Below are 16,587 nucleotides of genomic sequence, written 5' to 3'. Positions count from 1 at the left end.
ATTAAAATTGATGGGAAAGGTCTTAGGACATCACAGTTGGGTAAAATGAGGTCCTACTCTACCAAGAAATGGCCTGGAAGAGCAGGATGAGACTGGGTGGGAGTGGGGGGGAGTCAGTGGTCCAGTCTGACTAGTTTACTGAATAAAAGAAAAAGAATGGAATGAAAGAAGACCAGTGGGAGCCAATTTGTGGAAGGGATTGAATGCCAGGAAAGAAGTGTGTAGTTGTCAGTTCTTTTACCCCATTATGTCTGGGAAGCCATGGCAGAATTTTAGCGTGGAAGTGATGTGGTTGGGTTTATGCCTTGTTAGAAATATTTTGACAGTTGTGTAAAGAATGGATTGGAAGTGGGAAGAGACTAGAGGCAGGGAGACCACTTAGGCTATTCTAATTGTTCAGGTAGGAGAAATAAAACATGGATGAGGACAGTAGGTGAGTGAGTGGGACAAGGAGATGAACAAATGTATGAGAGGTTGTAGAGGTAAAATCCACAAGATGGATGAGATGTAGAGGGATTCTGGGAGGGCAGGGTTAAAGGGAATATGCACTTAGTCTCAGACATATTAAGTTTGAGGTCCTGGTGGACAACCACAGCTGCCATTACTACAAACACCTGTGGGTAGACTGAGTTCTGCCAATGTGAAGCAACTATGGGCAAAGTGGTTTCCCTAGGAGAAAATGCTGATACTAGGTGGGACAATGGGAAAGCTCCTGCTCACCCTATAGTGCATATTAGCCCCCAAACCAGCATTTATTAGGCACCTCTTGTGTGCCAAGCACTGGGGCTACAGAGAAGCATGACAGTCCTTGGGCTCAAGGAGTTCAAGTTTAATGGGAAATACAACAGGTAAACAACTGTGTACAGACAAAGTATACAAACAGGAGAAGTTGGGGGTAGTCTCAGAAAGAGGGCACTAGGATTAAGGATGGAGCAGTTAGTTAGGTGGCACAGTGGACAGGACACTGGATTTGGAGTCAGGAAGACACATCTCCCTGATTTCAAATCTGGCCTCAGATACTTCCTAGCTATGTGAGCCTGAGCAAGGCACTTCACCCTGTTTGCCTCAGTTTCCTCATCTGCCAAATGAGCCGGAGAAGGACATGGAAAACCATTCCAATATTTTTGCTAAGAAAATTCTAAATGGGGTCACAAAGAATCAGACACAACTGAAACAACTGAACAACAATCACAGTCACAAGAATTAAGGGGCTGGGGAAAGTTTCTTGTAGGAGGTAAGATTTTAACTGTGACTTAAAGAAAGTCAGGGAATTCAGGAAGAGAAGATGAGGAGGGAGGACATTCCAGGGATGGAGGAGAGCCAGAGAAAGTGGCCCAAGCCAGAAGATGGAGTGCCACGTGTGGGGAAACAGAAAGGAGGCCAGTGGATCACAGAGTACACAGAGGGGAGTAAGCTATAGAAGATGAAGAAGAGGAGGCAGGTGGCGGAGGGTTTTGAATTCCTAACAGATTTAAATTGATCCTGGAGATAATGGGGAGCCACTATAATTTATTGGACGGAAGGAGGTGATGGGGTCAGATCTATATTTTAGGAGAATCATTTTGACACCTAAGTGAAGGATAGAATGGAGTGAAGAAAGTTTGAGGCATGGAGACTAGCCAGCATGCCATTTGCAATTGTCCAGGTGAGGGCTGCTGTGTCATAGGAGACAAAGGAGTGGACACAAGAGACCCTGCCCTGGGGGGGTGGGGAGGCTTCCATACAGCCTAGCAGGGGAAACAACAGGTGCACACCTGAGTCAGAGCTACAACATCTAGACAAAGAATATATAAGGTGATTTCAGAAGGATGGAGGCAGCTGGGGCTGGAGGCAGGAGGTGGCATTTGATTGGAACTTTTGGGTGAGATTTCCTCAGTGGGCAATTTCTTCCCTTTCCATAAATGAATTCATTTTCTACTCTGACCAAGACAGTCACGTCCTGACTCTAACTGGCTATCAGGGTCCCTGGAGGTGGTTCATGTTGTTAGTCTGTCTTATTTTGTTTCTAGAAAAATGGACATTGCTGGAGAGGCCTATGGGTAGACTAGGTCCTGCCAAAATGAAGAAACTATAGGGAAGGGGGTTCCCCAAAGAAAGCATGCTGCCATTGGGTGGGACAAAGGAAAGCACCTGCTCAACCTGTAGGACATGTTTCCAGGATGCTCCAATCACAATTGGGTTAGTCCATCCTACTGGCCATGTCGCCATGTCAGCCTCCTGACTTTTAAGTACTTCCTCCTCTCAGCATTGTACTACTCCACTCCCAACCGCACCCCCCTTCGGTCTATTCTTTGTCTCCTCAACCTAGTTGTAGAGCTATTAATTGGTCAGCCACACTCCACTTTGTGGGAGAACATGGCTGTGAGATCTGTTTGTGTGTCACTGGGCTTCCCTTGTGTATATAAGTAATTAAAAGGATTTGGCCAAACCAGGAGAATGTAAAGTGCTGAATTAATTATTTGACTTTTGGAAGGGACTTAAGCAATTATCTGGCCGAACCTATAGCTGAAATGAATTGTGACTGCAATCTAAATGACAAGTGATCACGTAGTCTTTGCCTGAAGACCCCAATGAGAAGAAATCCACTGGTTAGAGACACAACTCATGCTCTTTGGGGGGAGTTATAATTGTTAGGAAGCTTTTCATGACACGAAATCCAAATTTGCCTTTTTGCAGTTTCCACCCATAACTCCCTTTTCTGCTTTTCAGGGTCAAACTGAACATCAAGCAGGCCAGTTTGATTGGAAAGGAGAATATGCAAAGAGGAGCAATATAGAATAAGAGTAGAATATTCGATGGAAATCAGCTAGAGAAAATTTGAAACTTTCCAGGCTAAGTTTGCATATTGTTCCAGAGGCATTAGGGAGCCATTGAAGATTTTTGAGTATGGGTGTGATAAGGGTCAGATCTGTTTTGGTCAGATCTGAGGAATATTAACTTGACAGCTGCATGGAGGATAAATTGGAAAGAGGGACTAACAATGTTACAAGCTGGAGAAAAGTTAAGAGGGATGAAGATTGAGAAAAGACCATTTTACTTGGCAATTAAGAGATGACTCTAGAGAAAGTAATTTCAGTAGGGTAGTGGGGTCAAAAACCAATTTGTAGGGGGCAGCAGGGTAGCTCAGGGTATTGAAAAAGATGGGAGGTCCTAGGTTCAAATCTGATCTCAGACACTTCCCAGCTGTGTGACCCCAGGCAAGTCACTTAACCCCCATTGCCTACATACAGCTCTTCTGCCTTGGAACCAATACACAGTATTGATTCCAAGATAGAAGGTAAGGTTTTTTTTTAATTAAAAAAAAAAACAATTTGCAAGGGGAAGAAGGTGTGGATAGTAAAGAAATGGGCATGAGGCAGTGAATGTAGATGAAACTTATCATTGAGGGGGTGGAGAAATATAGGTCAACAACTTAATCTGAAATATCACTGAGTCATAGAAAATGATGAAATGGACTGTTTCAGAGGAAACTGGGATAACCCATGTGAACTGGCACTGTACAAATTGAACGGAGACAGGAGAACAGTTTGTACAATAATATTATATAGAAAAGCAATTTGGAAAGACTTTAGATCTCTGATCAGCTGATGATAAATCATGAGTCTGGAAACATTAAGATGAAATATGCTACTTATCTTTATGAGATAGGTAGTGCAGTGATTAGAGTGCCAGGCTTGAAGTTAGGAAGATTCATCTTTCTGAGTTCAAGTCCAGTTTTGGACACTTACTAGTTGCATAACCCTAGGAATATCACCTAACCCTGTTTGCCTCAGTTTCCTCATCTGTAAGATGAGCTGGAGAAGGAAATGGCAAATCACTTCAGTATCTCTGCCAAGAAAATCCCAAATTGGGTCGCAAAGAGCCAGATATGACTGAAAAGGACTGAACAACAACAAACATCTTCAAACAAGAGGAGGCTGTGAAAAAAGACCCCCCCAAAGGAGGTATCTATGTTACTAACTTAGCAAAAGATGACATACAGCAAGCATACACACATCCATAAAATTATGGGGCATGATTTTAGCTCAGTGTGGGGAGGAGTCATCCAGGAATGGCATTGGTTCTCTTGGGAGGTGGTGGGTTCTCCCTTGCTAGAGGCTTACAAAAAAGGGTTCAGTAATAACTTGTTGGGCATGGGAGAGAAAAGATTGAATTGAATAGCCTTCAAGGTTCCTTTGAGCCCTGGGACGCTAATTCAATTCTATCTGATGATGGATTCTAGCCATTTTATCTCTTTTCTAATCCACTCTGTCCTTGTAAGGTAGCCACAGAGTTCTCCTTTTCAATAGGCTTGCTTAGGAGCATATGAAGCCACTTCTAGGAGTTGGGTTTAGACTCTACAGACCTTTGCTCCTTTATACCCAACAGAACAATGCATACGTAACAATTAGAGCTGTCCTTTCAGAGGTAGGGGCTTCCCTCTTCTTAGAGGTCTTCAAGTAGAAACAAAACAACAACCACTTGTTGGGTATGTTATGGTAAAGAATACTTTCATGCATGGATTGGACTAATGACTAATGAGATCCTTTTCAGCTCTCAGATTCTGTGATTCTGTAAACCTTAGCTCAATTGTATATCCAGTGGCCAAGGAATTGTTCTTCAGTGTTTCAAGGAGAATTTGAGACAAGCTACAGAGGCAGGAGACAGTGAAGAGAGGGGGAAAGAGAAGGGGGTTGTAATATCTGGTTTTCCTCCAATTTTTCTCTTCTTCCTGTTTTTTACTTTTAATTTAAAAAAATTATATAATGTATGGCACTTTGGGAAGAAGAAGGGTACAGAAGGAAATCTGGGAGATATGAAAACCAAAAATATAAATAAAAATCTATATGGTGTGTCCCAAAGATCTTAAGTGCAGTTGTAAGCTTTATTAGCTTCATTAATTTAATTATGTTAGCAGTGCAGTAAGACTTTTGAGACACTATGTTTTTAAAAAGACAGAATATGCAATACTTCACGCCCATAAGATCTCACCTCTGCAAAGAAGAGAGATCTATTTTCTCATATCTTCTTCAAGGATAAACTTGGTTATTATAATTCTATGGCATTCAGTTTCTTTTGTTTGTTGTTATTTACTTTATCATGGTTATTCTATAGATTGTTTTCCCTGGTTCTGTTTAATTCACTTTGCAACGGTTCATAAAAGTTTTCCTAAGGTTCTTTGAATTTCCTGTGGCTTCATGTGAAAGGTTTGGACTAAATGGCCACTAAGGTCTGTCAAGGGGTCCCAGAGGGGTAAGAAGAATGAGGTGGTAGGAAGGATGAGATGAAACACCTCTGCGGGGTCAGAAGGACTGGAGGTGCTGATAGCAACCAAAAGCAATTTATTGAAATTTACATCTACTTTTATATGGGGAGAAAAACAAACTGGGGATTTTGCACAAGTTTCCACTTACACAATGAGAGTAAATGATAACGTGGCACAATGGGATCTCCTTTACCTCACTGAGTCTACACAATAATTTCTATAGGTCATAAAATCAATATATTACAACCTGGCTTAGATTCCCAAGGAAATACATACATCAGTGATTTTTGTAGGTATATTGGGTACAGAGAGGGGGGAAGAGCTGGAGGCCACATGCCTCAGGGTGAAAAGGTAAGATACATGCCAAACTTCAGCTGCCTTATGGCTCAATAGGAGTTCAGACTTTTGCCTTCTATAGCTCCAGGGCTTTGCTCCACGGAGTTCCAGGATTTTTGCCATCTATGGAGGTCTCTCACAGCTTTAAATCTATGATCCTAAGCTTCATTTCCCTTAATGGGTAAGCTCATATTGGAAAAAAGGCAGATGGCTTGTAGTTCAAATTCTAGTCTCTATAGTTATTTCCTGGGCGACATTGGGAAAGTTTCCTAGATGATAGATTTGAACTTCCTCAGTGGTTTTTTACCTTTTGGGGGGCCCTTGACCCCTTTGGTACTCTAGTGAAGCCTAGCAACCCCTTCTCTGAATAATGTTTGTAAATGCATTAAATAAAATACATAGAATTACAAAGGAAAGAAATTCTGTTTAAATATAGTTATCCAAATAATAATAATTTTTTTAATGTTTTGGAAACTTGTTTTCTCAGTTACATGTAGAAACAATTTTTGACAATTGTTTTCTGACATTTTGTGAGTCAGATTCTCTCCCTCCCTTTCCTTTCCACCCAATTTCATTTTTCATTATGTTCTCTATGTCTTGTTTGGGCATAAATTCTTCCCTTATCCATAAGTCGGACAAGTAAACTTTTCCATACTTCCCTAATTTGTTTATGGTATTATCTTTTATTTTTAGATACAATTTCCAATTTGACTTTATCTTGGTGTATGGTGTGAGATGTTGTTCTATGTATTTTCTGCCATAAATAATAAAAAAAATTTAAAGTTCATAGTCCTGAGTTAAGAATTTGTAACAGAATGAAGTTGTCTCATTTTTCATCACCCCATTTGGAATTTTCTTGACATTCTATCCACTGCTTCACCTAGCTTTTATGATCTCTTTGTTTTCATTGTGCTAGGTGAATGTGTATATAAATGGATCGGAAAATATGGAGTTAGAAGGGACCTCAGAGACCATCTAGGCTAGAGGAATATTTTTTGTGTTAAATACAATTTTATTTTTCAGTTTCCTATTTCTCCCCTCACCCCCAATGAGAAAGCAAGGAAAACAAAACAGAAACCCAATACAAATATGTATAGTCATTAGTTAGCTAGGTGGCATAGTGGATAGAGCATTGGGCCTAAAGTCAGGAAAACTCCTTTTCCTGGGTTCAAGTCTGGCCTCAGACATTTCCTAGCTATGTGACCTTGGGCAAGTCATTTAATTCCTGTTTGCCTAGCTCTTACCAGTCTCCTGCCTTAGAACTTATACTTAGAATCAATTCTAAGACAGAAGGTACAGATTATTTGAAAAAGAAAGAAAGAAGGAAAAGAGAAAGGAAGGAAGGAAAGAAGGAAGAAAGAAAGGAAGGAAAGAAGGAAGGAAGGATATTTAAACAGTTCCTACAGAAGTTTGGGAAGCTTTGGGTAATGACGGGCTTTTCCTTCTATAGATCCCTATGTGAAGATTCATTTGATGCAGAATGGCAAGAGACTGAAGAAGAAGAAGACCACAGTGAAGAAGAAGACCCTGAACCCCTACTTCAATGAATCGTTCAGCTTTGAGATCCCCTTTGAGCAGATCCAGGTTATCTTGGTTCCATCTGGACTTTGGGTCGGCAGTATTGGGTGGGGGTAGTCACAAAAGGAAATTGGGTACAGTTCAAGGGAAATGACTCTGTAGACCAGTGACCAACTTTCCTAAAGCTTTTAATGGAAACAGGGATGAGGGAGAGAAAGGGAGGTGCCATTCAGTATATCTGAAGTGACAAGGAGATGAAGAGATAAAGTTCAATAAAAGAATTATCTCCAAATCATTTCAGTGGGGTTTTGGGACACTATGTGCAAGGGGTTGGGTTTGATGATCTCTTTTGGATTTCACAACCCTTCTTCCCCCAAAACACAGCAGACTCAAGAGGAGGACCTAGAGAACTGGTTGATCTGGATTTGAGTCTGGCCTCAGAAACTAGCAGTGTGACCCTGAACAAGTCATTTAATTAATTTAAGTTTCAGTTTTCTCATCAGTCAAATATGAAGCACTGTGTAAACCTCAACATACTATATAAATGTTATCAAATTAGCATCTTGTCCCAAGCTGCATCTACCCTGCCCAGCCTCAGCATATCTCTTCCTGCTTTACTTTCCCTGCCAGGAATAGACAGATAGCATCCCTCTTAAAACTATCATAGAAAACCATCCTGGCTTGCCAATTTGCCTTCTCTTCATCCTTCCCCTTCCCTTTTCCCCTTATTTCTTTGCTTTTACTCCTGCCCTTCTTCCTTCCTTTCTTGTTTTTCCTCTTCTCATCCATGTTTCTTCCCATGCTGTTTCCCTTCCTGTGCTCTTTTTTCTTCTCTCTCTTTCTTGGATTCTATCTCTGTCTCTCCTTTCCACCTTTCCTCCCCTTTCAGTTTACTGCCTAGCTAGCTTACATGTGGTGACTTGAGAAGAACCAAGAGATTTGGGTTTGTATTCCTGGCCCTGATCTTTATTAACTTTTGTGACCACAGGGCAAATTATGACATCTCTTTGAGCCTCAGTTTCCTCACCTATAAAGTGAGTGTAATACTACTAGCACTACCTAACTCACAGGACTATTGTGAGGGGAAGACTTTGTAAAACCTTTCAGGGCTATATCCATGTGAGCGATTATAACTGTACCTTCTCTAGGTGTGGGGAGCTGGGATGGAGAAGGAGGGGAAGAGATCATCAAATGTTTGGGTTTTTAAATCTCTTGTTGGGCTACAGGTTGCAAGTTATAAATGAAGAATGAAGGTAAATGAGGTCAGTGATATATCAACTGAGCATTTTAATTAAGCAGAGCAGGTAGGATGCCAACCAGAACTTAAAGGCAGGATGTGACCTGACTAAACTCTAGTGTTTTGGGGCCAGCAATGAGCTGACCTCACTTCGCTGGTGGACAGATGCTCATGTCAGGGGATGGGCTTGGTCACCAATGATCGCTCTAGAGATTTGAAATGAATTTACTCCTCTTCTGGGAAGAACTAAGTTTTATTTTTGGCACTGGGTGATCCAAGGAATACCAACAAGGTCAGAAATGCACAATAAACACCAGACTGGGAGTTGAGATGCCAGGAATGTCCCCCATGCCATGACAGTAATCTCAGACATGACTTAAAATCAGTCCTTCTTCCTTGTCTCTCATTATCCTGTCCTTCTCATCTTCATGGTCCCAGGAACTTGAATAAAAGGTCCAAATGAGAATCTGAAGAGAGAATCTGTTTGTGTAAAGGAATTGTAGCTCTCTCTAAAGAGAATAATAAAGAGGCAGGGGGACAGAGTCCTTTTTGCCTCTAGAAGAGTCAGAACAATTGATGAATAAATATTTATTAAGCACCAACTGTGTGCCAGGCAATATGATGGGCACTAAGGCTATAAAACAACTAAAACCATCACTACCACCAACAACACTAGCAGCTGGGGGGGGATCAGGAAAGACCCCATGGAGACAGTATCCCTTAAGTTGGACTTTGTAGGAAACTAGGGCTGCTAAGAGGCAGAGATGAAGAAGGAATGTAGTCTGAGCATTCCAAGAAGAAAAGGAAACAATGCCATTTCTGAGCTGTAGATTAAAAGGCCTTCTTCACTATAAGAATAGCTAGAATGGGTTAAATGAAAAGAAGAGACACTGCTTCCTTCTTTTCTCCATCCCTCTCCCTTCTTCCAAATGATTGGGGTTGTGTTAGATTCAACACTACCTAGAGGAAAGGAAGAAAGGAAAGAAGGAAAGAAAGAAGGAAGGAATAGAGGAAGGAAGGAGGGAGGGAAAGAGAGAAAGAAGGAAGAAAGGAAGGAAAGAAGGAAGGAAGGGAGAGAGGAAGGAAGGAGGGAAAGAAGGACAGAAGGAGGGAAGGAAGGAGGGAAGGAAGGAAGGAGGAAAAGAAAGGAAGGAAAGAAGGAAGGAAAGATTCATTAAGTGCCTATTATGGACCAGACTCTTTACAAATATTATCTTATTTGATCCATTCAACAACCATGATAGGTAGGTATTATTATTATACCTGTTTTGTGATGGAAAAAGTGATTTGCCCAGTCACCCCACTAGTAAATATCTAAGGACAGATTTGAACTGAGGTTTTCCTGACTCCAAGCCCATCACTCTATCTACTTGTCATATAGCTCCCTCATATAGAGAACTTTAGTAGAACCTTTGGACCTGGTAACTTAGAGACAGAGAATCAGATGGACAAATGGCTACTGTTTTCTGGCCCTCAAATTCCTCTCTTTGTTTCTCTTGCAGAAAGTCCAGGTTGTGGTCACAGTGCTGGACTATGACAAACTGGGTAAGAATGAAGCCATCGGCAAGATCTTCGTAGGCTGCAATGCCACAGGCACGGAGCTCCGGCACTGGTCTGACATGTTGGCCAATCCGAGGAGGCCAATTGCCCAGTGGCACTCTCTCAAACCTGAGGAGGAGGTGGATGCCCTCCTGGGCAAGAACAAATAGGTGGCCTCTGAGCCTGGGTTCATCTTACGAACACTGACAAGACCCAGAGCTCTCAATACCTCAGTTATGCAACTCTAGAGTATTCTTTTGGTTTGTTGCCATCTCCTTTCTTTCCCTCTTTTCTTTGTCTCTTTTTTTTAAAAGACAAATTTCCCTCTGTTGGCTGTGCAAGGAGAATCCCCTAATAGGAGAAAGAGAAAGCTGGCTCTTATCATTCTTCCTCATAGCTGCCCTGTGCTGCATGCCCTCTCTGTTTTCTCCCTTGCTTTTTCAAGGCTTCACTCAAATTCTACCTTTGGGGCCTCTTATGGTGGACCCACAAAGGGTAGCATTTCCCATTTCATGAATGTTTGGGACCAACAAAATGGTGGCACTTCCTGTTTCTTAAATGTTCTGGACCAACACAATGATAAAACATGTAGTTTCCTGAATCATGACTTAAGGAGAGGGCCCTACCTGCCAGCGGAATCTTGGGATAGCCCAGGTACATCTGTATGAGGAGCTCAGCTTTGGAGTGAACCAGCTGAATGACCTTGAGCTTCTCCATTGTTTCTGGAACAAGCAAGGACATTGAAAGGAATGGAGAGGGAAGATCCTTCAGGGACAATGAAACTCAGAGAGTCAAGGACCCAGAACCCCAAATATCCAAATATTTGATGTGGGTAGTTATTTGGGAAATGTCAAGTTGAGAAGATTGGATTTGGCCAGAGCCTGGACCAAACCCCACCCCTGCCCCCATGCCACCATGGACCTTTGCCAGCTATGCTCTCTTCCAAACAGCAGCCTCTTGGCGTAGTCATGCAAGTAACCCACTCTGTGAAACTTGCCTTGGCTTGGGGCAAGGGGGATCCACCAATGTGGGGAACTCACTCCCATATTAGCAGCAGCAACAAATCAAGAGATGGAGGCTCTGTTTCCCAGAAAGATTTAAAAAAACAAACAAGACAAAGTCCATCATTCTCCATTCCCTGGAGAAGAAAGCAGGTATTGGCCCTCCTTCTAGGAAAGGCACACACTTTGCTTTGACTCAATTTTCCATAATGCTTTGCCTTTTTAAAAGGACACAACTTTGGAGTGGAGACATGTCATTGATACAGTCAGAGAACTTTAGCCATAAAAAGGTTAGAGTGATCTTAGGTCTCTGAAGTCCAGCTAAGAACTGGAAGTAGGTAAGAAAGACATGGGGAGTGGACACTTTTGATCTGAGTAGCAGAGACATTTCTTGGTGAGAGACAAAAGCCAGCAGTGGGATTTTTTTTTCCTTTTCAGTTCCTTAGGTTATCTCCTTCATTCCTCATTTCTGTGCTGGAGGAAGGGAGAGGTTATTTTCAGATGGAGGGACTGCAGAGAGGCTTGCGAGGACGTCCCCTGACGTATTTTTCTATAAGGAGTTGCCTCTCTGGATTCCAAGAAGCATAGAATATCCATTCCAAATGGGCCATTGGAAGCCTGTTGGGGGAACTGCCCCATTGCCTAGCCCTGGCCCTGATCCTGTTAATCCCTTACCCACAGCATTGATAAAAGCCATATATTTGTTATCCAAGATTGCACTGAGTCCCCTTCCAGGCCCTCCAGCCCATTCTCCCACCTACCAAATGAAGCACAGGGACCTCATATCCTTGTTGCCTCATCTCCTTTCCAACCCCAAGCCTTTTTTTTTTTTTAAAGCAGGAGAAAGCCACTGTTGGCCCAGGAAGCATGCCCTCTGATGAGCACAAAATGGCAGAACTTCCTGTCTCACCTGATCATGGCCACAACTGTTTTCCCTGGTCTACAAAACTAGGTGGGGGAGAACTAGAAGGAATCGAGACATAGTGGTGGGGGTGGGGTGAGGAAAGGGCAGGTCACATCTCTAGGTTTCACTGAAGATGGACATAAAGTTACTTTTTAGGTTAAGCAAATGAGGAGGGATACTTCCTAAGAAGCAGGACCGAAGCCTGCTGGCCTTGAAAAGTGCATCAGGCTTTCTGCTAGTGTTCCCTGGTGGCTAGGAGGCTATTTTTATACTAGAGATTATTTTTTTTAAATGAAGGAAGAGTTGGACTGTAATAAGAATAATGGTTTTTAGTCTTTGCTGACCAGAACTGTGATCTTGGAAGCAATGGTGGGAGAATTAGGGTTCTTTAGATAGGGCACATTGTTTGATGGGAAGGACCATGGTACTCTTCCCCTCTTGCAGAAAGACATTTGCAGTTTTTAGTGCTTTCTAAGCATCTCTTTCCCTCCCTTCCACTGTTCCCATTTCTCTCTAAACATAAGCCCATTGATCAGCTCTTCTTTTAGCTTTCAGGTTTTCTTCTATTCTTTTCTCTTCATCTTCCCCTCCTATCTGGACTTTTCTTCCCTGAGAAATCCAGTCTCCTTACAGTACCTTCCATTACGATCTTCCCCTTTCCCCCCAGTTTCAATAGTGCTGCCACATAGGAAGCCTAGATAAAACAGGCATGTTGGCTACTCTGGCTATGTACCCACTCAGAGGCCAAGCAACTAGACTGGAGCCCTTGGAGTCCCTTCCTGTGCCCTTAGAGGGGCTCCATACTTCAGTGAGAATCAAGTGAATTTGAAATTTGGCCCAAAGCCAGATCTGATCCTGTTAGATAAAAGGAATGGGCAGTCAGGGGTCAACTAGCCCCTGAAGAGCCAGGGAGGCTCCTGAAGTGGGAGGGGGATGGAAGGGGTTGTAATTCTCTCTGGTTGGACAAGCCAACCAAGCAGATTAGCACCTCCTGCTGGCCTTGAGTTTTTGGAGAGGTTCAAGAGATCAGAGTATGGAGTCTCTCCACACAAGCGAAGGTTACTGTTTTTTCAGTCCATGGGACACTATTGGAAACCCTCGTTTCCATTAAGATCTGATTCTGGGGATCCCCAATCTCACAGTATTGCCTGTGACTGGTGTTGGGTTCATAGCTAGAGAAAGGCCGTGTGGGCCCAATGGGACCTCTGTTCATTTGAGGGACAGCTGAAGCTCCCACCCTCTCTTCCTCTTAGGGATTCAATAAACCTGACCCTCCCCCCTTGTTTCCTTATTCTCAAAGCCCTTGCCATCCCCGCCCCAATTCCACAGGGAACCCTTAGTTCCATATCCTAACCCAAAGAACCATTTTTTAAATCAGAAAAGTAAGATGCTAATTACTTCCCCAGTCTAGAGCTTTGGAAGGCCGAGGCCATGAAACCACAAATCTGGTCAGTCTGGGAGATGGGGCAGAACTCGATGCCCTCTTTTCCTCCCTCGGCCAACAAGGAAAAATGGAAATAACGGGAAGTCCCAGACTACCCTTTCCAAAGGAAGTTAGAGGGCGGGGAGAGATGACTGATTGGACCTTCGGAAGGTTCCGTTAGGGCAGAATCTCCGAGGGAAGAGAGTCAGATACCACAGTCCGTTGCCTTATGGTTTTCTGAAAGAGTTCCTTTGCCTCTATTGAGTGGGGAAACACGGGATTCTTAGAGTGGTGATAGAGATATTTGGAGGAAGGTTAGAGATTTCCTACGACGACAGTTCATGGTCTGTAAGTGGTCTTGTAGCCAATTCGATTCCCATTTACCGAAGGTTCCCCATATTCGAACCCAGGAACAACCCTCTGCGATTCAACCTCCCGCAGTCCATATTAGGACCCGAGTGCCATCTGCTAGGTTCCGTGGGCCCTGACCCTAGAGCGTTGGGCGGGCTGGGAGAGACGGTGAGGCCACTCTGTCCCGAGGGAGATGCCGTAGAAGAGTCCTGGTGTCTGGCTGTGTGGGGAGAGGGTGGCTAAGTTCCCTCCGTACCTTTCTCTCTCCGCCTTCTCCACCACCCTCTCCCCTGGAGGGCCAGAGACTGCACACAAAGAATTTCACTTCCGGTGTTTTTCAAACTGCAATATTAAGAAGGGGACACTGTGATTGAAGACACATGAATATAATTCATTTTTTTAAGGGACAAAAAAAAATTTGAACCAACTGAAGCCATTCGAGCCTCATCTGATGCCCTTTCTGTTTGTGGTTAGTAATATATATATATATATATATATATATATATAAAAGAAGATTATATATATAATATACATCTGAACAAGACATTTAATTAAGGTGCATGTTAATAAGCCTTCTGTACATAGCCGCATGACAATGCTGAGATTTTCTCCCTCCTGATCCACAGCCCATTTTACAGAACCCATCAAGGCTCTGACGTCATTTTTTTATGTGGTATGAATGAGTCCTGTCTTCCCCACCCAAAAAGAGAAAACCCTCCATCGGTGGCCATCATGTGACTGAGAGCTCCTCCAATAGGGGAGTTGGCCTTTTGCGCATGCGGTCTGTCTACGCTGTAAGAAAATCAGGACCCACCTCCCTCCCTGGCCCCTGCCCCGTGCCGTCGCCCCCAGCCCCTTGTCTGTCTTTGTTGGGTTTTGTAGAACCAAATGTATCCTGTTGCACTGTACCCTAATCTGATATTTAGTGTAAATGTGGCTTCTGTGTTTCCTGTGTAACGTATCTGTCCCTCCCGAAGTCTGAATTAACTGATAAGCCATAATAGGGCCGGCCTGTCAGACACCTGCCCTCTAGCCCCAAACTTGTCCCTTCCAGTGAGTTTCCTGAGGATACTCGTGAAGGGCTCACCTATTGCCTCCATCCCCTCTCCTACACCTTCCTTCCTTAGAGGTAGTCTCGCTCTCTTTCCTTGGGGTCCTCAGGAGATGATCTCTGGCGAGCTTCGGCATAAGCTTGAAACCATTGCTATGGTTTCAAGGTTTGGGGTTCTCGTCTTCCTTGACGTTGGATCTCCATCCCTTTCGGGATCAAGATCAGTTCTTCCGGAGCAGCAAGCCAGTTGTTCTGGTCCTACCTGCCCCAGTTTCCCCCCCTGTAAAAATGTGTGTGCGTGCGTGTGTGTGTGTGTGTGTGTGTGTGTGTGTGTGTGTGCAAATCCCTGCTTTGCTGTCCTTGGAGGGTGAGTATGAGGATTGGATGGACTTGGGTGAAGTACTGGATGAGAAAACATCTGGTAAAACATTGCCAAGAACACGCTTCAAAGGGCAGGGATTAGCGCGACTCTTTTGCCCTCTCCTGCCCTGCTAGTCGGGGCAGCTCTGGTTGAGAGGGGCTTAGAATAGGAGTCAGAACCGGGAACTTCCCTTTGGTTAAACCTCTGCCATGGAAACCTCCATCCTGGAGAAGGTATGAAGAGGGAGAGATGGAAGGAAGGACTTGGATGCTCGGGCTGGAAAACTCTTGGCATGATGGATGGCTTCGTGGGCTTCCCAGCTCAGGGTTCAGCAACTTCCTCCTGTAGGGCCACTATTAGAGCAGGGTTACGGCATGGCATATAAGTGGCATTAGGGAGTGGCTGAGATCCATCCAGTTAGTTCACACTCCCATATGCCCTCACTCAGCCCATCCCTGATAGATAGGCACATGGAAGAAAAGGGAATCCCCACTGAGGGAGAGCTCAGGACCTGTCTCAAGAATGGGATATGGCAGAAGTTGGGGGGTAATTATCATTCTAGAGAAGGCTGAGGACAGCCCCCCATCCTGAGATACAAGGCTTGGGGAAGATGGCATGGGGATGGTATGGAAGAGTAGAGAGTGGGGAGAAGAGAGGAGGGAAGCCTGGTTCCTCTCTAGTCCAGGCTGGGTGGATGTGGAGAATGTTCACACTTCTCAAATCCAGAGCCAATTGGCAATTGAACTAGTCGAGTTACAGAGAAGGCCAACGCATTGGACTGGATGAAAGGAGGGGTGAGTGGTCAGGGAATAGGTGAGCAGCTCCATCCAATCTGCCTTGAGGGTTAGGGTTCTGGAGCTTCTAGAAATGATTCCTTACACAACTCTGAACCACTGTTTCCAACCCCCAATCCAGAACACTGGCTTGCTTCTTCCCGAATATCCTGGGACCTACAGAACCAGAGCTGGGGTGGACCTAAGGATACCTCATTGTCCACCCCTACCCCAGCTGGTCACTAGACATCCTCCTTGTCAGATATCTCCCCAACCTTGTCTCACATGAAATGCACAGATGCTGTCCCTTGCCCTATCAGATCCCAGTTCCTTCTCTTCCCTACCTGCCTTTCCCAAGCTTGGCGCGATCCTCCTACCCTAGTGTGGACTCTTGTTTTTGTCTGATTTCTTGTCAAATTGTTATTTTGTAAAGAGCTGCGTCTCCTTATTAAAGAAATGAGCTGAAAGAATGCTGGGGGTGGGGGGAGCCTCTGGTCTGTTTTTGCTGGGTTGGGAGGGGAAGGGATGGGGTGCTGAGGTTCTGGGGTGTATTGTCTACTCCTTGGCACCCTGTGGAAGGCAGCCACACAAGGCCCATTCCCCACTGATGAGGGAAGGGGAATAGATGCCCATGCTGGAAGGTAGAACTGAAGAACTCTACTCTAGATGTCAGGACAACTAGCGTAGCATTCTGGCATTTTCTTGGTGGCCCAAACTTTTCCTTGAGGGTTTAGGGGTGGTGGGCTGGGGATGAATGATGACACTCACGGGCAGTGCCTTCCAGCAGGCCAGGGCAGAGTGTGTGGCCAGGCAGCCAAGGATCAAACCAAGGGAAGCAGTACCTGGTT

General features: G+C 44.1%; 1 protein-coding gene across 3 annotated transcripts in view; it reads left to right on the top strand.

Annotated features, from left to right (window-relative positions):
• Nucleotides 1–16,209, top strand: part of SYT2 (synaptotagmin 2) — a 190,831-nt gene extending 174,622 nt beyond the window's left edge. For all 3 annotated transcript variants that reach the window (XM_007481157.3, XM_056815734.1, XM_001364066.3), the window contains exons 9-10: nt 7,032–7,165; nt 9,839–16,209. In XM_007481157.3, the coding sequence (XP_007481219.1) occupies nt 7,032–7,165; nt 9,839–10,045 (341 nt within the window). In that variant the 3' untranslated portion in view covers nt 10,046–16,209. The remainder of the gene's footprint in view (nt 1–7,031; nt 7,166–9,838) is intronic.
• The last annotated feature ends 378 nt before the right edge of the window (nt 16,210–16,587 follow it).

The sequence above is a fragment of the Monodelphis domestica genome, chromosome 2, assembly GCF_027887165.1.
Source record: "Monodelphis domestica isolate mMonDom1 chromosome 2, mMonDom1.pri, whole genome shotgun sequence".
Taxonomy (NCBI): Eukaryota; Metazoa; Chordata; class Mammalia; order Didelphimorphia; family Didelphidae; genus Monodelphis; species Monodelphis domestica.
The sequence above is the reverse complement of the archived record's forward strand: the minus strand, read 5'-3'. Positions and strand labels throughout refer to the sequence as shown.